The sequence below is a fragment of the Python bivittatus genome, unplaced genomic scaffold (genome assembly GCF_059951505.1).
Source record: "Python bivittatus isolate LINGU-HERP-01145 unplaced genomic scaffold, Pbiv_v1 ctg000700_np1212, whole genome shotgun sequence".
NCBI lineage: Eukaryota > Metazoa > Chordata > Lepidosauria > Squamata > Pythonidae > Python > Python bivittatus.
The window spans coordinates 102,470,514-102,497,976 of NW_028277098.1; the positions used below are offsets into that span (position 1 = coordinate 102,470,514).

At 54.3% G+C, this 27,463-nt stretch overlaps 1 protein-coding gene across 2 annotated transcripts in view; it reads right to left on the reverse strand.

Annotated features, from left to right (window-relative positions):
- Window positions 1-8,695: 8,695 nt before the first annotated feature.
- The window catches only part of BCL2L1 (BCL2 like 1), a 36,292-nt gene continuing 17,524 nt past the window's right edge, over window positions 8,696-27,463 (reverse strand). For both annotated transcript variants that reach the window (XM_007439311.4, XM_088153444.1), the window contains exon 3: window positions 8,696-11,089. In XM_007439311.4, the coding sequence (XP_007439373.1) occupies window positions 10,952-11,089 (138 nt within the window). In that variant the 3' untranslated portion in view covers window positions 8,696-10,951. The remainder of the gene's footprint in view (window positions 11,090-27,463) is intronic.

Here is a 27,463-nt window from a genome sequence, read left to right on the forward strand (position 1 = left end):
TGGAGTCTCCTTGTCCTGTGGCAGAGACCCTGTTTTGCCCACGAGAGACGCAAGCAGATTTGAGGCTTCCTATCCCCCAGGAAGCTGGGGAAGACCTCAGCCTGGAAAGCTGGCAAGAGTGGGCTGATACGGGATAGGCGTCTTCACAAGCATGGGCTAGGAGCCCCACCAATGTCACCCCCATCCTAGCATCACTGTGCAGAAATGACATCACGTCACGGGGAGCTCCGTCTGAGGACCACCACGTTCTGCAGCTGGAAAAGCTCCCTATTTTCCTCCTCTTCCAGAATGCCAAGGCTTTGTGGGTTCTGGAACGAGGTTGTGGCGACGGACGGAAGAATGGCCCGACCAAATTATTATGCATTTGTGAGATCTTTTCTTCTACCCCAGGGCTTACTCCCTAGAGACAAGTCAAGATGAGAAGCAAGGGCCCGGTCCCCAGAAAATGTAACTAACTCTTTTCTGAAATAATTAGAAGTGATTTTCAGCCAGAAGTCAGCTGGCTTAGAAGCCCCGGGGGGACCCTGCAGCTCCGGTTGGATCTCTCTTAGCAACACAGTGGGAAGGGGCGAAAATGCGAGGCCCTGAGCTGCAAGTGTAGATTAATCCGCAGCAGGACACAAGGACTTTTTTTTTCTTTTTTGGCAAACTTTCCAAGTAGGTGAGGGGTCAAAGGCAGCCAAGAACCCTCCTTCCCTCCCCCTCAATTCCCACGGCGGTTGGACTGCTGTGGTCCTTGATGAAAAGGCACCGGTTGACCTAGAGTTTATATATTAACACTGTCGGGCGTTTTAAACATCGGTAACCCTGGCCGTATGGACTTGGATGGTAACTCATTGAAATGAAGAGTGCGCGGCTGCAGGGAGGATTCATGGCAATGAAAATCAGGGGTTGCAAAGGGGGCTGGGGGAAACGGTTGCTCTGCAGAAGGTGGGCTCTTCAAGGCGCCCTCCGCCCAGCCCCGGCCTCTCCAGGAGATCTTGTCAGCCTCCTTCCCAAGATTTCTGACCCCTCCGGGGCAGCCTTCTGTGGCTGTTTGGAAAGCTGAGCCCACACTGGATTGCAATTTCCCCTCCCCTCAAGTCTCTTGGTATCTGTCAGCTGTGCATGAAAAGTGCTGCTTTGAGCCCATAAAACTCGCTTTTAAAGAATGAGGACGCTATACTTGCTTAAGATTTATTTGCCAGATCCAAGGCTTGTAAAATTCACACTGCTGCTCCTTTTGTCCCCCCCCCCCATCCATTTCTCCTAATGCTTCTGCTGCAGCGGGATCTACCCTCCCGTCGTCTGAGTTGCTGCCTCTAATGTGACTGTGCCGGTTTAGAAACAGCGATGGTCGTGATGCTCACGGGGGAATGAGAATCCTGAACCATACATAGAAATATACATACCGAAAGGAGGGTCAGGTGATTCTGTAGAAACAGGATCCGTCCTTTTTGCCTAAAGAAATGGAATTTGCTGCATTTCCAGAAAGAATCAGCAGGTAGCAATGCTGAGCCGAGCTTGGAGGAGCCTGGTTGGACCAATTCACCCCTTGGGATGGAGCACCTTCAGGAAATCCCGGCACCCAAAAGGATTCCAGAAGGAGGCAAATCAGTTCTGCGCTTCTGCCAAGAAAATGGCAAAGTGGTCTGTGGAATCACCAGGGGCAAAGCCGGATTTCAGGCCATTTCTTCTCCTTTACCGTACATTTCCAAAATTGAAATTACGGTACCTGCCAGTCATCTTTCCAAGTTTGGGTCAGGTCCTGCTGCTGCTGCTAAGATCCCCTCAAACGGGGCCATTCTACACTGACGTCCCAGAAGTATAAAAGGGAAAAAAGAGTCAGCAAAAGAGTATGAGTGTGGGGTGTCTTTTGCTCCAATGTAGCCATTCCAAGTGCCACGAGTGTGCAAAGGGGCATTGCTCGAAGACCCCTTCTTCCTTTAAAGCAGTGTTTCTCAACCTTGGCGAGTTTAAGATGGGTGGACCTCAATTCCCAGAATTCCCCAGCCAGCTTTGCTTTGCTGGCTGGGGAATTCTGGGAATTGAGGTCCACCCATCTTAAACTCGCCAAGGTTGAGAAACACTGCCTTAAAGCGTTTAGGCAAAGTCAGGTCCCCAATCAGCCTCTGTTCCTGGTTTGGCCGCAAGAGGTCGCCAGTGCCCGGCCAGTTGTTTAGGGCCGGTGCAGATGTGACTCTTGGCCTCTTCTGGCATCCGTTAAAATTAATAGAAAAATTGGGGAGCGAGAGTGAGAAAAACCGCATCGGGAACAAAAGTGGAGGAACAAAGGAGGAAAGCTCACCCATGCTGGGGAGCAAATTACTGTAATAACAAAGACAGGAGCTCTATATTGACACAATATAATTAGCCAAACGAGCTACTCGGATCACACGTTCCTGAAGGCAGGACGGAACAGAGCCCCTGATGCAAATGTGCCATCCTGGTAATCACAGCCTGTAAGATTCAACACTGAGAGCAGGGACAGGCTGGTAATACTTCTTCGCATAATTAAGTCGTAACCAAGAATGACGATGAAACACAGACCGAGGGCCATACGCTGCGTTCTTGGCATTGTATTGATTTCCCCTTACGGTCGGGCGGATTTAGAATAGCCTAAAGTTGAAAGGGGCCATTTAGGTTATGAGTCTAACCCTCTGCTCCATGCAGGAATCTAAATTAAGCCTCACCCCCCCACCCCCCCCATGGCTGCTGTGATTGAAAAAATCAGGATTGTTCTCCAGGTTAACTGGCTGGCAGCACCCAGCCCCTCTTGGCTGAACTTGGAAAGCTAAGCAGGGACAGGTGGGGTTAGCCTTTGGATGGGAGGCCACTAGGACACGGAAGCTGCATCCTAGAAGAAAGCATGTTGAAATCTGGGGCGAGTAGAATTGGGAAGTTCTGTGAATGGAAATAGTTAGGAGAGAGGGGATAAGAGGCGGAAAGGGCGTTGGGTGGAAGACAGAGCATGCTCAACTTGATTTTGGAATGAATTTGTTTCAAAGCACTGAACTGAACCTTGAACTAATCCCGTGGGTTCCGCTTGCACTGTGTGCCAGGTCACAGAAGGAAACAATCATGCTTAGCCTGAGCAGGAATGCATCTGCTAGATCAGTGTTTCTCAACCTCGGCAACCTTAAGATGTGTGGACTTCAACTCCCAGAATTCCCCAGCCAGCTGGGAGTTGAAGTCCACACATCTTCAAGTCACCAGGGTTGAGAAACACTGATCTAGATCTTTCCCTAATTAAGCGTGCAGTGAACTCAGTCATAGAGAGACGGTGCCCCGAAGACCACTGTTTTTTCTTAATGGCATGGTTGGTTTGGAAGATCTCTCTTCTTCCCCATGGAACAATTCTTGAGGCAGCTGGCAAAAGAACCATGTTCTCCAACCCCAGAGGTCCACCTGAGATAGCCTAGTAGCCTCTCCTTCCCTGGCTGATGGGTGGAGGCTGAGCATCCTTCTCCTTCTCCTTGCTTCTGCATCCTCAAGGTGCTGTCCAGGACAAGTCTCTGGGCCTTCCTGCAGGGAGGGGGGCGTGACACCCCTACAGCCAGCTCTTTCTTGGCTGACCAGGCAAAGGTTCTCCCCTCCCTTGCTAGGATACTACAGTCCCACCAGAGAACCTGCAGGTGTGAACCAGCGCATCACAGATCATCCCACCGGTCACTTGCTGGGTGGGGAGATTTGCAGAGGGAGAGGGAGACAGCAAGAAGGCCATCTCCCAGGCCATCTCCCATCACCAGCAATCCTACAGAAGAACCTTCCTCTTCTGAAAAAGGTCCTGTTGCTTCAGAGCAAAGGCCTTTGGAGTCCAGCATCCCCAGTGGCTAAGCAGGTGCCTCCTGGAGGCCTTCAAGCACAACTCAAGGTCTGTGGCCCTCTCCAACCACTGCCGCCCAACAGCTGGGGTTTAATGCTGCTCCACCTGTTCACTCCATCACCATCAACAGCCTTGGTGGCCTTAGGTTCCCAACAGAGTTTGGCCAACAAAGGCAATCCCAAGTGGAGTATCTACAACCAGCGCTTGGGGGAAGTTGGAGTCCCAACCAGGTTTCTGGTTGGAGGCAGCAGCATCAGGGTCAGACTGAGGGTGCTTAACTGAGTGCTTCCCCACGAGGTGTGGCATTTAGATGCTTTGGTTCAGTCACATTTTCTGGAGCATCCATACAGCCCTCTCATCTGGGCACTGCCAGCCTCACTTTTCCCACAGTGTATTTTTGGAGGCCAGAAGAGATTCTTCCAAAAAATATCTCCTAGTACTTCCTGTTTAGCTCCTTAACTTGCTTGGCTTGGTGGTGAAAAGAAGAAAAGGGGAGAAGAGGTCAGAAAACACTGGAAGCGGCAAGGAGAAATTGACTTCCTGCAAAATTCCCCCAACGAGGTAGACCAAGCTCAACCACGCAAAGTCCTACAGAGAAGTAACCCGTGGCCTACAAATTTAGACCCTTCCGTGTCTAACTTTCTTTTTAGTAGATGGGGCTCTGAAATATCGTGAAGCTAAAACAAATCAGCGAGCATCCTTTTATTTATTTAATTATAAATCAAATTTATACGTCGCCCATCTCACTATCAGTGACTCTAGGCGGCTCGCAAATAAAAAACATAAAAACATTTAAAAATTATGATAACTTGCTTTCACATAACCATTCGACTGAAAAAAACATAAAAACGTTTAAAAATGTGCTTTCGCATAACCATAAGATTGGGAAGGGTTGCCTTAGTTTCACCCGTGTCACGTGCAGCATTTCCTGCTAATGGTAAGGACAGAGGGACATTTGCACCAGTGTGCCACAAGTGCAACTTAAAAGTGTTAACCTGAGTGTATGCACACTCTTCTGTGCAAGCTGGGATCTCTCATCCAGGAATTCCTTTGCATTTGGCTTTAATGGTGGCTTTTCTTCCAGGATTTGGTGGTGGTGGTGGTTTTAACTCTATCGTGTGACTGTTTTGATTGCAGGCCACCTAGAATCATTGTGGAGTTGGGCTGCCTTAAACATTTCTAAAATAAAGACAGTAAAGACAGACAGACAGACAGACAGACCTTGCAAGCCAACATAGAAATGCCACGATATACTGACACACGTACACAGACAGAGAGGGCACTAATTGTGCATTTCTGTAAGTGTAACCTAGATTTAGCTATAGTTCTTTTTCCTTATATCTTTAATTTCTTTTGGTTATTGTAGTGTTTCTCATCCTCGGCAACTTTAAGATGTGTGGGCTTCAACTCCCAGAATTCCCCTGGCTGGGGAATTCTGGGAGTTGAAGTCCACACATCTTAAGGTTGCTGAGGATGAGAAACACTGGCTACGGCAGCAGCAGATCAGGGAGAATCTGGTAGCCCCTTTTCCGACTAACACGATTCTATTAAAAATCATAAGCCGCAGCTCACGAAAGCTTCTGCCTTTTAATAAAAATGGTTCGTTGGAAAAGGGGCTGCCGGACTCTCCCGTGATTTTTTTGATCCTGTTAAGGAGAAAAATATGCAAAGTTATCTCAGCGTTCGTTGCAAAAAGGGGACTTGAGCATGAAATCTTTCCAGGGCTTCAGGTATTATGCCCGCTGGTGGGAATGGCAGCCAGGAAATGCAGCATTTTCAGGAGCACGGGAGGGCCATCGGAAGGGCCGGGCACAGCTCCCTGCCCGCTTCATGGCAGCTGGAGCAAAGCCATAAAGGCTCAACCATCGCTCCATAGTTGGGGGCAGCTGTGGGGAGCCTGGCGCTGCCCTTGTGTTGCAACAGGGCCAAGGAGGGCCACTGAGCCTTCGGGCAGGCCATTTCCCTGGGTGGGGTTCACCGCCTGGGCAGAAATCCAACAGGTGGTGCTTCTCTGCCCCTAAGTTGCTGTGCCTGGCGTCTGCTTCCCCGAAATGATTCCCCAATGATAGCTACATTAATGTATTGAAACTACATATGCCTCTGAATAATATTTCCCTTAGATAAAGATACATAGATCTGTAACTATTTCCTGTTATAATGATATATCACGCTAAGTTTTTAATTTTTTTTGTTGCATTTTTGTCCCTTTTATTTGGGGTTTTGGTTTTCTTTTCTTGTTATTGATTAAAAAGCAATTAAAAACGTATAGCTATAAAAAAGGGTCACCTCGCGTGGGAGGACGACAGCCACCGGGGAGCCCCGCTGCCCAGCAGGAGAGCAGCGGCCCTGGGCTGCATCGACCAAGCGGCGGCTGGGTCCATAACCCGGCTTGGCCCTGAGCCGGACCGGGGGCCCACCCCGATCCGGCCCCCGCGGGAGCCGCGCCCCTTTCGAGAAATGCGCGGCTGCAGCGGGAGAGCACCCCGGCCGGCCCAATCGAAGCCGGCGCCGCGCACCGCCCTGGCAGCGCCGGGGCACCGCTGCGCCGGAAGATGCTTTCCAGCAGGGGGCGCGCGCGCTGCGCCCAGCTGCCCCCCGCCCCCGCCCCCGGGCCAGGCCTCTGCCCGCAGCTGATGGATGGCCCGGAGCTGCGGGGAGTAAACAAGCCCCGGCCGGCCCTGTCGGCTCGCGGGGGGAACAAAGGGCTGCTGTTCGGCTCGCCTGGGCCGGTGCCCGCGGAGCTGTTTGCCCGGCGCGCAGGAACAGCCCCTCTGCCAAGGGAGGGGCGCGCGGAGGCGGCGAGCCGGCACGGAGAGCGAGGCGGGCGCGGGCGGTCTGCGCGGCTCTCTGCTCCGCGCTTCCCGGCTCGGGCGGTCCCTGGAGCCCGCGGGGCCCGGGGAAGCGCCAGGCAGGCGGCTAGCCCGCGGGGTCGGGAAGCCCGCCTTGGGCAAGCTCGGCTCCCGGGGACGCGCCCGCGCGCTGTCCTTGGCACGGGGCCCGCGCGGCCCTGGCCCAAGGCGAAGCGGTCCGGTCCGGCCCTGGAGCTTTGGGATGGGCCGAGGCCGGTTGCGGGATTCTCGGATGCAGACGCGACGGGGGCCGGGCCCCATGTGCCGGGGTTCCAGGCTCCCTGCCAAGCTTGCTTAAACAGGCATGCGGGAAATCCGCTCTTCTGCGGCAACGCGCGGGCTTTCTCGCGGTTCAGTTTTGGGCGAGAGCAGAGATCGGAGACCTCCCGCCACTTACCTGAAAGGACGCGGGAGCGCCCATTTGCACTTTTATGCACACGTGATGGAGCCCCCCCCCATAACCTCCTCCAGAGTGATGCCGCCTCTGGCCCCCCAGCCAGAGCAATTCCCGTCACCCAGCAGCCATCCCCAGGCTGGGATCTTTCTTACGCTGCTCCGAAGACTCTTAAGCGAGGGAGCCCAGAGGTCAAGCCGCTCTCCTGTGATGTGCCAGGCGTGCCCGGCCCAGCTTGACCACAAGCGCGAGACAGACATGAGACCTCCAATAATGGCCCTTTCCGGCTTCGGAGCGCATCCCCCTTTGGTGCCCATTAGAATCCTGATCTCTGGAGTCGTCCAGTGGAGGGCAAGCTCAGGTGGGGATTATTTGTCCCTTTTGACAAGCCGGCATGAATGGACACCGAGTCCTTTGCCAGTCCATTTCGTGCAAGCACGGGGCCTCTGCACCTGCATGGATCCCAGCTGTACAATTTGTTAATGCACACATGCTTCATTTCCCGTCAAGGGTCTCCAATCAAGGCTGTAACTTTTTAATAACCTTTCGAGATCCACTATCAGGAACAGCGTGACTTGGCCAAGGCTGTGGGGTGCCTCGTGCCCAAGGGTGAGAGGCAGGGTGGCTTTCTGGGTTACAAACCCAGTGTCCTGATGGAGCACCTGCAAGTCTGACCCACGCTGGCACATGCAGCCTCCCTCCTCCCTTGGTCCCTGTCCCCGCTTCCCCCAAAGTCACCTATGAAGAGTGAAAGGCAGGGAAAGATCTTGACTCCTTGGGGGACTCAGAAGACAAAGTAAGGTTGAGCAAACAAGAAGGTTCAGGCCTCCCTCCTGCACGACCTTCTTCCCACCCTTCCTTTTGGTCATCTTCCCCAGCCTGGATCCAACCCACGTGCCTTTGCCCACATCCACAGAAGACGCGAGACGTTTCCTTGGCCCCATTTAAGCTGTTTGAGCCTTTTCTGCCCAGAATAAAGCAAGAGTTCAGACTGTGCGCGTTCCTGGAATAGCTGCAGAGAAGAGCTTGGGCAACCAAATGCTTCTGCCCTAATTTTCACCGGCAGCTCCACATGAGATGTCCCTGCAGCTTAGCAGAGCTACCTGGAGACCTTCTCCAGAGCCTTAACTCGGTGCTCCAAGCCCTTCGAGGGCCTCAAATGCCCTCGGCTTCCGTGAGGCGAGAGGAGCGCTGAGATCCTGGTGCTCCCTGCTGTCTGAGCGCAGGGCTTAAGATGGAAACATCTCTTTTCTGCTCCAGGGAGGAGAGGCAGCCCAAGACGGCCCTTTGCGTAACCAGCTTGTGCTCGTCTGTTGGCGATTCCACAGAACTGCCTCCCCCAACCCGGCGCCCACCAGGCCTATTGACTACAACATCCACTCTCTCTGGCTATCATGGCCCAAAGCTGGAGGTGACGGGTGCTGTAGTTAAAAGCATCTGGGGAGCACTGGGCTGGGGAGAACTGCCCGTGGCCCCTGCAGAGTTCCTCTACCTTTGCCAACCCCGCTGCATCTGGCCTTCCCCATTACCCACGAAACCAGAGTTGGCCCAGCCAGCGCTTCTGCACGGAGAGCCAAGGGAGTGGCCTTGGAGAGCCCACTGCTCGCCCTGAGAAAGGAAGAGGACCCAAGAACCAGACCAGGAAGCACCGCTCAAACACCACAGTTTTATTAAGGATCGAACTTCCACCTTCAAATCCACCTTCTTTTCTCTTCTCTAATAATGGGCTTGTGTGAGCCTGAACACAAAGGGAGGGCGGGCAAACTCAAGGCGCAACATCCAAGCTTGGGCCCCAAGGACTGGCGGGGGCGAGCTGGGCCCCCTCTGGGCTGGGTCCCCGTCAGGCTGCCTTTGCCATTGCTTGGGCTGGGTCACAAGAGGGGGATTAGGGGGGCGCAGGGCTGGAGAGGGAGAGCACAGCCAAAACACATAAATACAGACATACAGTTAACAAAAATAGTATTATTGTATTCACAACTGAATAAAAACTACTCTTCAATATATACAGCTGATCTTGTATATCTTCAGGAAGGGGCAGGCAAGCTGCAAGGACTCCCTGGTCTTTCTGTGGGGGGGGGGCTGGGCCGGGGAAGGGGGTCATCTGAATCTGCAGGGGGTGGAATGGGGCCCCTTGCTGAGGAAAGCTGGACTGGAGCCCCCCCTAGACACAGACCTGGCTGCCCTCTCCCCAACAATGCCCCATGCCCTTGGCTGCTGCAGAGACCAAGGGAGACGCAGACGCTGCCTCTTCCTCACGCTTCCAGCTCTGCCCACGGCTTGGAGGCTGGTTCCTCTGCCCTACCCTGGCAACCTTCCCTCTCCACACGTCTCCTCTACTATCCCTTCACTCCAACAGACCTGATATGCCGCCCCCTCCCACATCCTCAGATCCCACAACTCTGTCCACGATCTAACACTTGCAAGAAAACCCCAAAGTATAGTCCTCCCCCCGACTGCCAAGAAAGTAGCTTCTGACCCCCGGCTTCCTCCGCAGAGCCTCAGAAACCACAGACCTGCCCGTTCCTGCCCCACTCCTTTCTCCCCAGCACAGGGAGCCCCTCTTCCCCCCTTGCAGGGACCGCCGAGGTCTGCTCTTCCTGGAAGTTCCTTGGGCAAATGCCAGGGAGGGTCCCCAGAGGGCCAACACTGCAATTAGCAGCTGACGGTAAACACCTTCCAGAGGCTGCTCCAGATAACACAGCACAGCTGACCCCCATCCCCACCCCCCCACAGCCTGCCATGCGCCTGCTCTTTTCCGCAGCCTGTCAGGGAGGGGAACCACCGCCACATCCCAGATAACACCAGCGCTGGGGCAGGGAATTCAGGATCCCCCCCCAGGGCAAATGGGCTTGAGGGTCTGCCTCAAGGGGACTGGCCCGTGGCCGTTCCGGGGCTGCCACTGAGGGAAACGGCAACTGGTCCAGCCACCATTCCTGGCCAACAAGGACACACAACTGCAGGCACACACGCGGGGGCCAGATGGGCAGAGCCAGGGAGGCTCAGCAGGCTCCTCGGGCCTCCCAAGAAAACTGGAAGCTGGCGCCTCTTTCCCACTGGCCATCCTGGGGCTCCCCCCACACTGGCACGGAGAGTCCTTAGCAAGCCAAGGCCACGGCCGCCGACGCAGCGCTGGAAGGGGCAGCCCCGGCCCCCGTGGGCAGACAGCAAGCCGGGCGTCAGCAAATCGCCCTGCCACGGCCAGGACCCGGTAGGGTGGGCTCTGGGGCAGAGGAAGTCGGGGCACAGGCTTTGCAAGGCACGGGGCGCCTGCCTCTTCCTCTCCTCCTAGTGAAGTGCTGCCCCCTGGAAGGAGCCCCTATCCCCTACAATCACCGGATTCACGCCCACGGGCTGCGTAGTTGTCAGTGTGTTTCCGAGTTGCGGTGCTCCCCACAGGGAGATGCATAAGGAAAGTCTGAGGTTAACGGTGAGTTGGGGGAAGCCATGCGAGGGGTGCCTGCGAGGCATTTCCTCCCTTGCCAAAGCCTTGGGCGGCAGCCCCTCCCCTCCCCTCCCCAAAGCAACCCCCCCAAGGGCTTGGCCTGTGGGAGAGCAGGGCAGGGAGCGGCTTTCACCACCACTGCAACTGCAGCGACTCCTTGCCGTGAAGTCGAGCAGAGGAGCCTCCTGGGGACACGGGAGGATCAGGGGCCGCCCCCTCCGAGGTGTGTGCGCGGGGTCTGGGAAGCGGTCCCTCGACTAGGGACTGTAGGCCTTGGGGGGAGGGGGCAGGAGGCACCAGAAAGAGGTCTGTGAGTTGCGTGGAGGGGGGTGAGCCTGGGGTCGGAGTGGGGACTGGCACTGCAGACCCCTCCTCCCCACCCCCTGGAATGATTACAAGGCCGAGGTCAGAGTGCTGGAGCAGGGCCGGCTGGTCGAGACGGGCAGGTGGGCAGTCTCTAGCTATTTGCGGCTCAGCAGGGAGCCGAGGAGGACCACGCCGGCCACGGTCGCCCCCGTCCAGAGCCACTTGTTGAAGCGCTCCTGGCCTTTCCGGCTCTTGGCGGCCGCGTCATTCCCGTAGAGGTCCACAAAGCGCTCCTGGAAGGAAGAAGAAAAAGGAGGGTGAGGCGAGACGGGATTCGGATCACGGTGGGAGGCGAACAGGAGGGCACACGGAGGACCCCTCTCGCTTGAGTTTCTGCAAGAGGCCTCGATCAAGACTCTTTGGGGAGGGGGGCTCTCTTTGCTGGGGTGCAGCTGTCAGAAGCAGAGAGTGTCAAGCACCCCCTCTGCACACAGCTCCTCCCATGTGCTAATGGTGCAGGAATGAGACGTTGAAGCGTCCCACGCGGGCACCTTCAGAGCCCTACTCAGCGCTGGGCAGGGGGCTGAGGACTTCTCCCTCTGTGCTCTCAGATCCTCTGAGATATCACATGAGGTTCGGGGACTGGACTGTTCAAACCTGGATGGTGGACATGGGCTTCTTAACATACTCCATTGGTTTCCCTCCACGCGATGATCAGAGGTGAAAGCAGCCTTGAGAGAACCTCTTGGGTGTTCTGAAGGGCAGAGGATGCCCTCGAGGCCAACCCAGTGCCCAGAACACGGTGTTCAGGAGACAGGCCTGGGGCACTTCAGGGCTGTCATTCATGGTCCCCCCACAGCCAGTCCTGAGCGCAGGCAGCTTCCTGCCCACATCGAGCGGAAGGAAGGAAAGGCCCTGGGGGGGAGGAATCGCTTTCGGCTGTTTTGCCACTCACGGAAACGCCGACAATTTACTGCCTCGATGCCACTTTCCCAACAGTTAAATGGCCCCATGCACTTTGCATTCCAGGATCCTCCCTAGGAAGGGAAGTGTGAGGGCTGGAAAAACAGCAGATCTAAAGATACCCGGTGAGTTCATGCTGAAAGGAATGTTTTTCTTTGTCGGGGGAGGACACCTCTGCCCTAGAGCTCAGGCCTTTCGCCACGATGCCAGCGCAGAAAAGAACCCCAGAGGTGCTGTCTGGTTCACCCTCTGCATCAATGCCCCGATAGAAGGGACTGGGTGGGCTCATCCAAGGCTCTCCCGGAAAATGAGGAGAGCCTAGAGCTCGTGAGCTTCCCCCCCCCCTTTTACCTTATTTTTGCTGAGTGAACGGGCTCAAGAGAAGAGGGGCTTTTCGGGGCCGCGCTCCCTCTCGGCAGGCCCTCCCCAGGCAGGCTCCCCTGGCGACTTCCCTGCAGGCCGTTCCAAGCAGCCAGAGAACCCTCCTGAGGTTCCCGAGAAGCCCACCGGCTGATTTTCTGGCGGATTTTGCTCAGGAACGCCAGCATCGCTTTTACTCCTGCTGCTGTTTTTCTTACCATTTGCTGTCTTGTATTTTATGTTTTTAATTTATCTAAACGTTACCCAGAGACCTCTGGTTATTGGATGACACGAACATGTAATAAAATGAATAAATTTGCAGAGCCTCCGTGTTTACCATTTGGCAGTGACAGAAAAGGCCTTCCATTTTCTTTTTAAAATCACGCCAGACGTTGCCGGGAGAGAACGGCCGTTTTTCTGAAGCATCGAGGCTGCCAAAGAAGTATACCACCACCAAATGGCCACCACCTCCCACCAAATTTTTGGCATCTTCTCCATTCCCTCCACTCAGACCTTGCGGAAATATCCTTCCAAGTCATCATCTGAGAAGGGGTGGGCGAGATTTCCTTCAGCTCTAGTTCAAGGTAAGGGGATATTTGGTCCCCATTCCGTCCCTTCTGGAGCTTCTTCCTAAGCGCTGTTGGGTCAGTGTGCCAAGCCATTCCAGATTTTCCTGTCTTTTCCCCCAAGCCTTCCAATATCCCACCCCAGGGTCCAATTTCACAGCCCTGTCTCCTTATTTTCCTCCCCTAGCCCGGATTCCCCCACTCTGAATGCCATTCTTCCCAAACACTTCACAATCCTCCCTGGGTACAAGGTTCTGCCTCAACGTTCTTCTCGGGCATAATGTTCCTCTTCCCCACAGAAGTCTGACTGTGAACATCCTAACAACGTTTGCCCCTTGGATGCTGGGAAGATCGGTGAAGACTCAGCCACTCTGGGAGTCCCACCCGGCACTTCACCACAAGTGCCGTGCAGTGTCAATGGTGCGTGTGAAAGAATGCAAACGCCATGCTTTCCAAAACTGGCATCGCTTTCAGAACTTCTGTGGACACAGAGAGAGCGGCAGAGAAGAGGTCCAGGCCTGTGCCCATGCTGGGTGACCTAGCAAGCAGGGCTGCAACACTCGGAGCACAAGATTTATGACGAAGGGGGGCAGAGGGAGGAAAAGGCGCGTGGCAAAGGCAGGAGGCAAACACGAGCCTCACCACAAGGCTGCCGGGCGAGAAAGGAGAACTTCATTCTGAAAGCACCCAGCCCAGTTGCCAAGCGTGCCCAAGGACAAACATCCTGTGACCCCAAGATTCGGGCCCAGAACAGAAGGGCCAAATGGAGGAGGCATGGAGAACCAGCCAGCATGCAGAATGACACCTCTGAGTCGGGGGCCACCCCCTTGAGGGCCATCTTTAGAAACAGGGACCGACACATGGCGAGTGCAATGGCATTTGCTGCAGGGACCCCCAATTTCTCCAACAGCTCTCAATGCCACCTTTTTAAAGCTTCCTCTTCCAAGTCTAACAGCATTTGGGAAATCCAGATCAACGTGGCCACCCCATTTTTCAAGGAAGGAGATGAGCTCTTGCTTAGTATCCAAACACCATGATGGGGCAACCCTAAGAAAACAAGCCATTGCCTCATCAACTGCTGATATATTGCTTCTCGGGCCGCAACCAATAGCCAAGTCTCTGTCCTGTCCTCCCATCTCTGTGTCACATGCACACCACACACACAGCCTGCGAAAAGACCCCCCTCCGCCCCCGCCCCGGCTCATGATTCCCTTGTGATGTTTTAGGGCCACGGAATCCCTCCCCCTCCCCTGCTGGCTCATCGGCTGCACGTTGGGTAACGCCACCCAGCCCGTCCCTTAGCAGCCCTGCTGTCCACAATGGGGGGGGGGTGGTCCTGCAAGCGGGGATCAGCAGGACAAGCTCAACTTGAGCCTGGCTTCCAATCCAGCCTCAGAGAGATGGTTTCAAGGCAGGGACCCAAACCTGAGCAATGAAGGGAGCTGGCAGCAGGGCTTGGCAACCACAGACACAAACTATGGGCTCTGGAGGCCCGGGATGTGGGTGGGCATGGAGGCCATGAGTTCAACTCCCTATTAGGCGGAAGAGCCCAAATAAAGCATCCCAAACTTAGAGGAGTCTGTGCTCTATTTGGACACATTTAACGAAGGGAGCCTAACGTCTCTTGAGCTAACTGGGACCACTGCCAAGGGTCTTCTCCTGACTGCCCCCCAAGTCTACCTTGGAGCTTGCAGTGCCAACCCTCGGCTGGGCGGGCTGGCTGGCTTCCTGCAGGGTCACCAAAGAGCACGGCAAGACCACCAGTGGCATCAGGAGCCAAGCGGGGGCTCTTCTCAGGGAGGCTGGCAAGGCCTCCTTCCTGACGGCTTCCTTGCCCAAGGATCTGTGCCCGGGGCTTCTGCTCCAGCTGCAGAACACACCTGCCCTCCCACCATCACGGCCCCTCCCCCCTTCCTGCCTGCTCCAGGCCTTGGCCACCGTCCAGGTTGGCAGCGCAAAGAAAGGAGGCCTGCAGCAAGGGGCGGGGGATGGGGAAAGGGAGGCTGCCCGGCAGCAGCAAATTCCCTGGTCCTGCTGCCACGGTCCCTGGACTCCCGCAAGGGCCTGGTGCCTTTCTGGGCTGAGAAGAGAGCCAGCTGCTTCCTCTGCTGTGGGGTGGAGTCCCACCCGGCCAGGTTGGGGCCTTCCCGGGAAGGAAAGGCAAAGGCGTGGGCGGCTTGTCAGTTTACCCATGCAACCTCAGGAGGAGGGGAGACCCAGGCCCCCCAGCTGTGTCGGGCTACAACTCCCAGCCCGGGCTCTAGGCTGCAGGCCACCCGTCCCTGCCAGAAAAATTAAAAAATGAGGAATGCTGTGCAGGAAGTGGAAATGTTCCTTTTCCTTCCCAGCGCCCAGCCCAAATTGGGTGGAGCGGATTCTTCCTTTGTTGGCAGCCCTCCTGCCAGTCATTTCCTCCGGATGAGCCCATGTCCCAAGACCCGGGACGCTCGGGCCCATTCGTCTACCCTCCCCAGAACCACTGGGTTGCCCCTCCTTCCATGGAGCTGCTCCTCAGCCGTCCTCATCAAGCGCAGCCCCGGTTTTCCGAGGGTCGCCATGCAGGGATCTGGCTCCAACAGGAATGACCACGGGCCCCGTGCCGCTCTGACCATCTGCCTCTGGTTGTCAGAGCGGCACTTGGCTGCCTTGGCGCTTCCCTCTCCTGTCCTCTGCGCTCGGCGCTCCTCGACTGCCAAGGCCCCGACGGCCTTGGTGAGGTTCTTCACGAGAGCCACCCAGCAAGGCGAGCTCTGCCATTCCTGGTCTGTGGAAAGTAATGGGAGGACTTGCCGGTCCCTCAGCTCAGGGGCGCCTTTTACCCGCTGTGCTCTGTGAAAGTTCACAAGGGGGGCTGGATGGAAGGAACTGGCCCATTGTTTTGTCTCCAGCAGGTGAGAAGACAAGGAAGAGTGGTGCGTTTGGGGCCCAGGGCCCTTCAGGGACTCAAAGGCAGGAGTAGGACTCTGTCCCACAAAGCTATCCCTGTCCCACTGAGCTGCTTCCATGCCCACTTTCCTTCTAATTTGTGGGGAGCGCATCGCCTGCCACTGAGTAGGACACCTGCAGGGATGGGGGTCTGCTTCTAAGAATGGCTGGCTTGTACTTTCAGGCCGTGGAAGAGGACAACAACACAGGGAAGCCACTGGCAGTGAATCGGCAGGAGTCCAGTTTTGAGCAAACTGGGATGATGCTGAGTATAAAAGTTTTGGAGAAATATTTCTGCAGGACCTACATTTTCATCCAGCTGCCTGCCAAGGTGAGCCAGCTGAGTTGAAAAGCAGGTTCTGGTCCAGGGCCCCAATCGAAAACAAGAAGGCATTCAGAAGATGGGGAAGGGGCATGGAAAGGGAGGGAGGGAGGGACCTGGTTCCTCATGGGCAGAAATCACAGGCTGGGCTGATCGTCCCTTCCAGGAGCTCTTTCTCCATCTCCAGCAACAGAGCGCCAGTCAGCAGCAGGAGCCGGAGAAGTTCTTCCCTGTTGCCCCTCTTTACCTGCCTGTGGAAGGGTGACATCCCAGGATGTCCCCCCTCTACCAGCCTTGGTCCTCCAGGACCCCAGTTCTCTGGAGGAACCAACTGAAAAGCTGGCAGTCCAAGGCAAAGCTTAGGTGCTTTTCCTGGCAGGGCCCAGCTGCAATCGAGGTGGGGGAGGGTATCGCAGGGAGGTGTCGTTCCAGCCACTGGAGGTACGAGATAGTGAGGAACATCCATGTGGCTCCTAGTTCCCTCCCTCCTTCCCTCCCTCCCCAGGCCGGATTTCAGCCAACAACAGGAGGGGCAGAAGGCACCACCCGGTGTCTGTAGGCCACCCAGCATGCAGGACCGCCCGCCTACCAAGTGGGGGGGGGGAGGCGGACCTTTCAACGAAGCAGGGAGAGAGATGCTGTGCTCGGAAAGGCAGATGTTGGAGATGACGAACCCTTTGGACAGAAACTCCCCAGATTTCAAAGAGAAACTGAGCACGAAACCTTGCAGACAGAAACGGGGGTGCTTCTAAAAGCAGCTCTCGCGATCCCTCCCATTCATCCATCGCATGGGTTTTCCCTCTGCCAGCAGGGCTGGTAAAGTGGGGTAATGGCACAGCAATGCCAAGGTGGAGAGAAGGGCTGTGCTTTTTGAGGGAGCACTGACCCTGAGACGCACAGGCATCTATTAAACCGAGACCTCAAAACCAATGCCGGTCCCTGGGTTGCCCTAACACACATGTTGCCTTGTGAGGATCTGCTGAAATCCTTCAAAACAGCTTTGAAGTTTGCAGGTCCAAGAGAGCAGAGAGGATGGCCCCCCTGCAGTGCTACCAACCATGGCCAGAGAGAACGAAGTCCTTGTCTGGTCTCCACCCTTTCGTTGTTCTTTTTTTGTTACAACAACTATTATTTCAGACAGGAAGCGTATCTAAAATGCAGAATTTTGCCTGCAAGGAAATTTAATGAAGTTAATGGAAACTGAGAAAGCAACGTTTCCATCAAGGAGCCGCTGCCCTTCTTATGTGTGGACATTCTGAGACCCAGCCTTGAATCTCTTGGGGCAACTGAACATGATGCTCAAATTCTGGGGTGCTACATCCACAGGCCCATGTCAGGAGGACCTCCAAAGTGGCCTCCCCCTGGAAGCAGCTCCACCATGTTCGCAAGGAGAAGCATGGTTACAAGTTACCGGCTGCGAATGTCTGCAAGTAGAACCTGTGGATGAAAAACGGGGCTGGGGGAGTCTGGGAGGTGCACGAGCAAGGAAGTGCCAGCTTCACCTTTGTGGTGCTCTTTAATGGAGAGCTACCAGAACTGGGGCACCCCCACTGAACTGAGAGGGATACTTCTGAAAGAATACCCTAGGGCGGTGTTTCTCAACCTTGGCAACTTGAAGATGTGTGGACTTCAACTCCCAGAATCCCCCAGCCAGCACAGCTGGCTGGGGAATTCTGGGAGTTGAAGTCCACGCATCTTCAAGTTGCCAAGGTTGAGAAACACCGCCTTAGGGCCTCTTCTACCCTGAAGGTGTAGAGCAGGCAACCCTTCAGGGCCAATGTCTTATTTATGTGGGCTATGATTAAAAAGATGGTTTGAGGAAAACAATACTGGAGCCTTGAAGCCTGGCCACGCCGATGACAAGCAATAGGCAACCCAGAAACAATCACATTCATTGCGTCACCAACTACCTCCACTGTCATACACAAGGGCTTACTTTGTATAGAGGAATAATACATCTCACTTCCGCAAGTCATAAATTGCCTTTCTTAGGAAACACCGACTGGATGCCAAGGAACTGATGTAACTGCCACAGACGCGCTTACCAAACATGTACGGAAAGACGCGAAACCCACGAAAAGGGGGCCAACTCTTCATCACTGTGTTCGAGAAGGTTTTCGAGCTCATCGTGAAGAATGGCATGAACGAGAAGGGAAGTGACTGACATCATCAGGGGAGTCAAAATTGTAGCTCTTCTAAAGGGAAAAGAACTGTGTTCTTCAAAGGGTGAAGGCAATTTCTTAATTAAGGAAGAAACCACCTTATTGAAATCTGGAAGCAGCTGATACTGTATACACAATCTTACAAAACAATGGTGCTTAATACTCTACTAAGTATGATGCTACCTTTCTTCTACCAATGTATTCTTCTCATTCCAACCAGAGGCTCATTATAGGTAAGGGAATAAGACAGCTAAGAAACTTGATTAACATGACCTACATAACTGCACCAGGTACAGCCAGGAAAACGCTGCTAGTCTGCAGCCCCTTAGTTAAAATGTATTGAAGGACAGAAGGAAGGATGGTTGATTCAATTTAGTGAAGAATAATTACAGAACTGCAAGGTCCTTCCATTTGATTAGGACTATTCTACAGACAGTGTGCTAAGAAAGACGCCAACAAAATCTGGAGAAATTGTCATTATGGGTGGAGGGGGAAATATCGAGGACCCTTCCAGATTTCGTGGATAAAACGGGAATGTGACCAACAAATGGCTTCAAAGACTGCATCTCAATTACCTTGGTCTGGAGAGCCATTCGGAGACCACGGGCATTATGAAGAAAGCAGAAAAGCTGTTCTGTTCGTAATGTTAGCAGAGCGAAAGAGATTGGAGCAAAACAATTATGATGCAATGCAGCCTTCCCCAACCTGGTGCTCTCCAGATGTCCGGCCCTTCTTTTTGAAAGCTGCTTTGTTAAAGATGGGTATGAGCCAGAATGACCAAAGCAATCTGCACTTCTTTATGCAAGGGATCCATTGATGCTGCATCTTCTCTTCCCTCCGAAAAGGCAAATAATTTAGAAGCATGGGTGTCTGGATCCAGACCCTGAGTATCGAATGTGATGAAGGCCCATCCCTCGCAAGGTTGGCTTCCCTTGTGCAAGGATTGACAGGACTCGAGGAGGCAAAGTGACTCACGCCCTGAGCCTTCTCAGCCCGTCAGTCTCCTATGTGGCTCTTTATGGTGGAAAAGTATCTGGACCAGCTTCTTCGTAGCTGCCTCCAGACTGCTGAGTCACACGTAAAGGGGGAAGAATCGGGATTCTCCCAACCATGCCAATACCTGGGGGGGGGGATTAATGCTCACCTCTTAGCAAGCCAGAGGCTACCTCTGCACAACAACTTGGTAACCGATTTAATCCAGTGTTCTGGAACTGCATGATACAGCAAACCACTGACTCATAAAACAAGCTGGGTTTGCACTAAAGACTAAAGGTAGTGTGAACCACAAAACCAAGGTTCATGCTACCTCAGTTGAGCATGTTGTACAACCCCCCACACGGGCTTCCTTGCTAGCCAGACCTAAACCCTCTGCCTGGAGATGGCTTTGGGATGGAGTGGCTTCTGAGGAGGGCGCCCTGCACTGGCTGGCCAACACAAGCAAACACAGCCAACCGAATGGGGCCTGGTGGTCCATTCCATGTGCCTCCCCAGCTCTGAGTACGCAGAGCGCAACCTCGCCAACGGGCCCCCTCTAGAAACGGGGAGCTGGGGTAAGTTTCTGCCCTTCAGAGCATGTAGTCCTGTCAGCAAGGAAAAGAAGGAGAAAGATCCCATTATTGGGCAATCTGGAAATACTGGCAAGAGCGCGGCTCCTCCCCTGCCAAAGGCTCTCCTTCTAGGAGAGATCCAGGCCCTTGATTGTGCAAAACAGATTTCTTAAGGACAACTGTTTCCCTCCTGCCTCCCTGCCCGCAACTGCCCCCTCCCTGCTTCCTGAAGGGAAGCTCCCATCCTTTGTCCTCCGCAAGACCAAGAGACAATAGCCGAGGGGCGGGGCGGGGAGGGAGAGGCTCCGGATCCGAGAGAGCAACCCTCTTGTGCCCAGGGCCCACCGCACCTGCCACAGAGGCGTCACCCGGGGCTGCTTCCTCTGATGCCCCCCTGGGAACATCATGTGCCCTCCTAGCATGGGCCGGGGGACACGATCACAACCACCTCCAGGCTGCCAGAGGAGGAAGGAAGCCCTTCGGCTCTCCTGGTCCTGCTCCTCCAAGGGGAGCCTCACCGGCAGGCAAACATTTTATGCAGCTCTCCACCAGCCTCGCTTCCTTTCCCCGGGAAATCTGCTGCACGCAAGAGGCACCAGAGACCATCTTGGCGCATTTAAAGATCAAGCCAGCAGTGTAATCGCTCGCAAGGGTATCCCATCGGACGGCCACGGGAGTCGTAGCTGGCGGGCAGGGACGGACACTGAGTTGTCCAGGTGTCGCTCACAAAAGCTTCTGCCTTTTAATAACATCTGTTAGTCAGAAAAGGTGCGACAGATTCCTCCGGATTTGGGGCTATTAGAGACTAACACGGCTCTCCTCCCAGAAAAGAGATGAATGGAAGATGAAGGCAGACTAGGGCGGATTCAAACCACCGTGACTTGCACCCTGTGACATGACAGCCCAGCGATCTGAAACTCTTGTCAGGCAGGGTCTCATAACTGAAAGCTCTTGTGTGGAAAACATAAAGTCCCCTCAGACCAGTCGCTTAAAGCGGGTTCCTCAACCTTGGCAACTTGAAGATACGTGGACTTCAACTCCCAGAATTCCCCAGCTGGCTGGCTGGGGAATTCTGGAAGTTGTCCACCTGTCTTAAAGTTGCCAAGGTTTAGGAACCCTGGCTTAAAGGCTGTCTGAATCCACGGGCCAGGTGGGGAGATGTAAAGGTTTCTCTGCTAAAAAGCTGGAAAGTGCTGTGAGGCATTGTGGAGGACAAGGAGGTTCAGGAGTTTAGCTGAAAGAAGACTAGGGGTGTGGGTCTACAGTCCTGTAGGCCTGCAATTTCCCATTGCTGGGGATGATGGGGGTAGGAATACAATACCTCAAGCACGCCTCAAGTTGCAGAAGGCTATAGACTACGGTAAAGAAAAGTCGGTTGCTTTGAGTGGTTTTGATGGTCCTATCCAGTGTCTCTCTCTGTGCAGGCGCTAAAGAAAGGTCAGAAACTTGTGGCTGCTTGAGCAAAGTGGCTGCGCGCCTGTGTGTGCACATGGAGGGGTGGGGGCGGTCAGATGCACCAACTTAGAGGCACAAAGACAAGCTCTGAACTAGGCGGCGGGATGGGTTTCCGACTCTTTGTTCCACGTGGTCTCCGGCTCGTGGAAATCAAATTCTAAGAAAGCCCTGCTCGTCAGCTGGAGATAAACCTCTCCTGCCAAGAGCGCAGAGCTATCAGGGGCTGCAAGCTGTTGGGAGGGACTGCGCCAGAGTCAGGCCTGCTCCAGCTGCAAAACGGGGATGTGTGTGGAAAGCGGCCATGGCTAGTTCTCTGCCCTGGGGCAGAACCGAGCATGTCCGGTGCTCCTTTCTGTGGGACTGGGGAAGAAGAGACCCGTTTCTTAAGCACCTTTCTCTTGCCTCGTCTGTCGACACTGCATTGGGCGATGCCGAGGGTGCAAAGCCTCACGCTAAGGAATGTGCCGTGGACCTCTTCGAAAGCACCTGGCCCATCAAAAATGTTCTCTCTAGCAATCCTGCCACAGCGCCCTCCTGCCAAAAGAGAAAGAGGCCTCGATCCCAAACCAAGGCAGAGCAGCTTATGGGCACACACAAGTCACCTGCAGTTACAGTGCAAGGTTGGCGCGGGGTCACTTGCGTCCAAGCACACTTTTATAGAGGAGCAGAACTAGAGCCAAGCAGACAGCGCCAGTCTCAACCAGGGCCGCTTCCAGCGCAGGCTAACCAGCCACCCAAACCCAGAGAAGCGGGCTAGCGAAAATCAGGTGGGCACTGGGCAGCCTGGCAAAGGAGAAAGCACTCCACGCTCTCCTCCTCTGCCAGGAGCTCTCGCTTGCTGCAACGCCGGGGAGACCAGGTACTTAAAGACACCGCTGAGGGGAATGGAGATGCTCTCTGCAGCCAACTGTTTTTCTTCTAGAGAAGGCACGTTTCGAGCGTGTAGGTTGATCTGCAGTGATTGGCTGGGGAGCACTCAGCTCTGGACACTCTTATCTTCCTATTCAAGGATGCCCAAGCACACTGGCTGCTAATGTCTGTTAAAAGGCTTAATAAAAGAAACAAGGAGGACCCAAATGCCCACGGCAGCTGTTTATTTCAAAAGGCCAAAAGTGCACATCTGCTCTCACCCCACCACAGCCGAGGAAGGTGGGAGAAAGTCACTCTTGGAGAGTCCTTTTGGGAAGCCAAATCCGAGCTAAGTGGGACTTTGGTCTGATCGGAAACATTCTTATGCTGCTCCTCTTAAACCACACAAACATTTAAACATATCCTGACCCCTGGAAATATGAAGCCTGGGGCAAGGAGGACAGGCAGCTTCTCTAACAGCACTGTTCTGGAGTGCCAAGTGAACCGTGCGCGAACTGTGGCCAAGCATTTGGACCCGAGACGTGCCTGGACGTGTCTACGTTCTGAGAGGAAATGTTTGGAATTCCTGAGTTACTCAACCAACCCTTTGAGGTAGCAACAGCCTGTCTTGGTACACAGGGTGACTAACCCACATGCTTATTTGCACGCCCACTGAGAAGGGTTAGGACATTCTGCAATCAGCTGCAATTCAAGTGGCTTCATATGACTGTGTGGTCATCTCATGACAGCACAGAAGAGGCCTTGCTGGAGAAGATCAAAGGGTCAGCATCCTGTTTCTATCGTGGCCAGTGGGATGTCTACAGGAAGCCTCTAAGCAACGTATTCAAGTCCCCCGCCTGCATCGGGACTGGTGTTTACCACTTCGAGTGCCAATCATTCTGCATAGCCATCTTCACCAGCAGGCCCCGATGGCCTGATATTAATTTGTTCAACCCCTTCTCAGAGCTGCATAAATTGGCAGTCATCGCTCCGTCACTGGCAGCCAATTTCACAATTTAACTATGTGCTCCCTTCTGCCTGTCCTGGATTTCCTATATTCAGCTTCACAGAAAGATTCTGCAGGTACTATTAAGTATTAAGAGAGGGGAAATCTCCCCATAAATGTTTACAGGTCACGCATGTGAGTGAGTTGGGTTTCCTTGGCAAATTTCCCTTTAGATACAAAATTGATTCTGATCACCCTATGGTGCCACAACTTCCACAGCTTAAACAGGCCTGAAATCCCTGTTACTCATTAAGGATTAAACCTAGGATTGCCTCCTACCTGTTTAGCTTAGGGACTCACCTTTTTAAGGGACAGCTGTTTAGGTTAGTGAGAATTTTACTTCTTTGCTGTGACTGGGGACACGTCTTTAACTGGACTATGTGAATGGCCCCGTGCTGTTGGCCTTTGGACTTTGAACCTGCTTGTTCTAACAAGTATTTCAGTCACCAGCCTCTCCGAGTTCAGCTTGTCCGCTGCAGGCTGCCTCCTTGCAGAAGAACTCTGGGCTGGATTTCTGAGGAAGAGCAGATGCCACCTCCAGCTCCCCACAGAAGTGACAGAAGCAGCACAATAAATCAAAATATCACAGGGCAAAGCAATGGCCTTACCCCAATCTATTTTGCCTCCAGAGGAAAATAGCCACATCTTTCTGGAACATGTTGCTTCCTGGATTCACCAGATTCCCATACTGTAGCTCAATGTTTCTCAACCTTGGCAACTTTAAGATGGGTGGACTTGAACTCCCAGAATTCCCTGGCCAGCATTCTGGGAGAATTCTGGGAGTTGAAGTCCAGGAGAGAAACACTGCCATAGTTCACCTCTTTTTCTAACTTGTCCCAGTATCATGAACATCTTTGGGGACACAGCAAGAGTGTCTTGTCTTTGCATTTTCAAGCACTCTTTGGAACCACCTTGTCAACCGGAGGGCAGCTGTGAGACGACTGGGGATGTGAGGAGAATGTGAGCCGGATACAGCCTCTGTTGCAATGAAGGGTGTGAAGGGTGTGGAATGGGTGCAGGCGCCTGGTATTGCAAGGAGGAGTGCTTCAAGCAAGCGTGGAGCGCAAGAACGAGGCCCCTCCTGCAGAGGAGGGAACGCCAGCCACGGACAGGAAGAAGGAGGCTTGAGCACAGGCTGCGGGCCAAAAGCAAACGGCACTTGGAACATTCTCTCCCGAGAAAACAGGCCACCCTGCCGCCACCCCTTGGCCCATCGGCCCTCTGACCTCCTGCTTCCCGCTCAGGCTCCTTGCGGGAAGGAGCCACTGCCCAGTTTCCTCCGGCTCCCGACTTGGAGGCCGAGCCACTGACGGGCAACCCCAAAGCAATCGTGAGAGCGCACAGGCCCCTGGCAGCTGCTGTGCTCGTGTAACAATCTGCAGAGACTCTGCCTCTAGCTCTAGCAACCTCTCCCCACCAGCTGGGAAGCCTACGTTTTGGGCTGACCCTCGTAAACGCAAACGGTCCGTTATACTGTTCTCTGTGCGCTTCTATTGAAAGCGTTTCCCTGCCTTCTTTCAAGGAACTGGATGGCCTTGACTTGCAATCACAACTCATGGCTACAGAAGCACGCCGAAGCACATCAAACTAAACATGAGAGACCCTTCCAAAAGCTCACCTATCCTGGAAAGACTGCTCCGGAGCAAAGGTCTATCACTGGACAGAAACTGGATCAACTTTTCCCAAAAACTGTCGGGCACAGCAGGCCCTCCCACCACTGTCCCCCTGGCTGACTTGGCTGAAGAACACTTGATGCACCAGAGCCTCTCCACGGCACTCCTTTTAAATTTAAAGAATCAAATGCCTCTAAAGTCCACGAAGGGAAAGGTATGAGGAACAGGCTCCTGGCTGCATATGTTGGGCTTCTGTTTGCAACCAGGGATGGAACTGGTAACTCCGCCTGTGGACAGCGCTGGCAACCAGGGTGCCCCCAGGAGCCAAACCAGCATCAGGCCAAGCCTGCTGGGCAAAGTCAAAGTGAAAATGAATTTCTAGGAACAGCAAAAGACAAGACAGTTTCAGGACTACAGATATTAATGTGCAAACATCACCCCGAGTGAGCAGCTAGGAGTCCAAGATTCTCCCTGCTCCCTTCTTCTGGCTCTTCTAACCCATCTGGATTAGATTTCTAGCCTGCCTTTCTTTCAAGAACGCAAGTATTTGCACCCTGCTCCCACTTCCAGTGTTCTGCACAACAGCCAACTGGTGAGGTTGCTTGGTTTGAGACCGTGACTGGCTCCAAATCACCCAGGGCACTTCCACGGCTAAGGGCACCTTTGCACCTGGGTGTCCCCTGGGAACCTACAGCACTTTATAGAAAGCAAGCCAAAATGGGGCTCCAGAGCAAGCTTGGCACTTGCACCATGCCCGTTGGCACCTCCTTAAGGAGTCTGCATCTTTTCCTGGGCTCACACATGCAGGAACACACACTCTTCATTTAAGGATTTGCCGCAGGACACAGCTAGGTGTTCTGGAGACTCCTTAACTCATTGGCCTGAAATTGCGCAGGTACCGTTGAGACTCCCCCTCAAAAGACAGCTTTAAAACACACCAACAGGTACAGCAGGTGCACGCAAAGCACTTTTTTGGCTTCATATCCGGAGAGTGCCCCAGCCCCAGCCCTGCGCTGTACCGCAACAGTTAGGATCCAGCTGTGATCTCCCAAATTTAAAACTTTCTGCAGGTATGAAATGCAGGCACATCCCCACCTTTCAGGTTTGATCTCTCTCCCTCCCCTGCCCTTTGCAACATGGCCCACCTTACAGGGTGGTTGTGGGCTCAGAAACAAAGCATGGTAAAGACGGGGAGAACTGTCAAATAAGTTTCGTTACCCCATTAGGCAAGGTTGGCTGATCTCGAAAAACTATGCAAGTTGGGCCTGGTTTGTACTCAGCCTGAACACCACAGGGAGATCCCAGGGCTGTGGGTGGTTAAAAAGTTAACATGGGGGGTGGGGGGTAATGTCCGCTAGGAGTTTCCAGATGGCCACATCTATTTTTTCCTCTGTGATACTGGGTTGGGGGGGAGGAGTCCAAAGCCTGGGGAGGCTCCTCCACCACCATCCCTTCCAAGCTCTGGTGCTTGCCCCTAGGCTGCCCCACACCTAGGGGCTGAATTAGCAGGGCGACACCCCAGTGAGCCGGCAGAGTGCAGGTGCACTGGGGTTTCAACTGCTATGCAAATGACCTCCACGGGACCAGCTGGTCTCTTTCAGTGACGGGGCAAACAAGCCCTGATTGGTGGCAATTATGTTTTGACTCAGAGGTGAAAGGGTTAAAGCATCGGGGAGGGGGCTCTCCCCGCTTCCCTGGGGTTTCCGAACCAACCCTTGCACGAGCCAGCAAGACGCCTGGCTTCACCCTAGCGACATTCAAGCCCCAAAGCCCTGGAGGGGTTTGAGGATGCCCAGCCCCCCCCTGACTCCCCCAGCTGCCCATCCAGCTGCGTTTGCCAGACAATGGGATCTCTTGGCTGGTCGGAAGCCACTCCCTGTGGGCGAAGCCTATCCATGGAGGCCCCCCAGTTGCAGCGGCATCGGTGGCTTTCCTCAGCACTGGGAGGGCCAGGTTTTGCTGATGACAAGGGGGTGGACCTCGGTGCGCAAGCAGGGAGCCCGTGAATGCCAGGAAAGGGCAGCCAAACGGTGGGTTCCCCACTGATGTGCCAGCAGTGACACGCTCAGGGGCCACAATGAGCTTGCATCTCCTTCACCCGCTTCCAGAGGAGAGGTGGGATGTCCTCATTCCGCCAGGGTGCCTGCAAACGAAAAGGTTCCTTCTGGAGCCCAAATGACTGAGAATCACCCTGATGGCCCATTTTCCACTGGAAAGGACTACCGCACCTCCCTGCAAGGGCCAGCCCTGCTTGGGGAAGGTTCCTGGCCCTCTGGGGCCCACTGCAGGCCTGGGTTTAGCTTTCAGGATGCAGAAACCTGAATTTCTAATCTCAAGAAAGGTTCAACCTTAGCACAAGCTGGCAAGGAAAAGGAGAGGAGTGCCTAGCGCAGCTTGCTGAGAAAACGTTAGGCCAGTTTTGGGGAGGGGAGGCCACTGTATTACACTGGAGAGCTGGCCACCATGCCCAAAGATCCTAACTCAGAGCAGCAAGGGGCTTTTGGAGCTGTGACCCCCCCCCAAGGAAAAGTGACTGCGCTCAGCGGATGGGGGAAAGGATGGTTGTATTTCAAACTGGAGCCTTGAGGGCAGTCGGGGTGGGGCGCTGGCAGAAGGGCTGGCCTAGAAGCAGGGAGCCCTAGGTCCTAGTCCCCCCCTCAGTTAGAGACACTACCTGGGGGATTTTGGGAGAGTTGCTCTCCCTCAGCCCAGCCTGCACTGTAGGGTTATGGTGAGGCAAAACAGGAGAGAGTGCTCTAGAGCAGGGTTTCTCCACCTTGGCAACTTTAAGAGGTGTGGACTTCAAATGGCTGGCTGGGGAATTCTGGGAATTGAAGTCCACACCTCTTAAAGTTGCCAAGGTGGAGAAACCCTGCTCTAGAGAGCACCCTGACCTTCT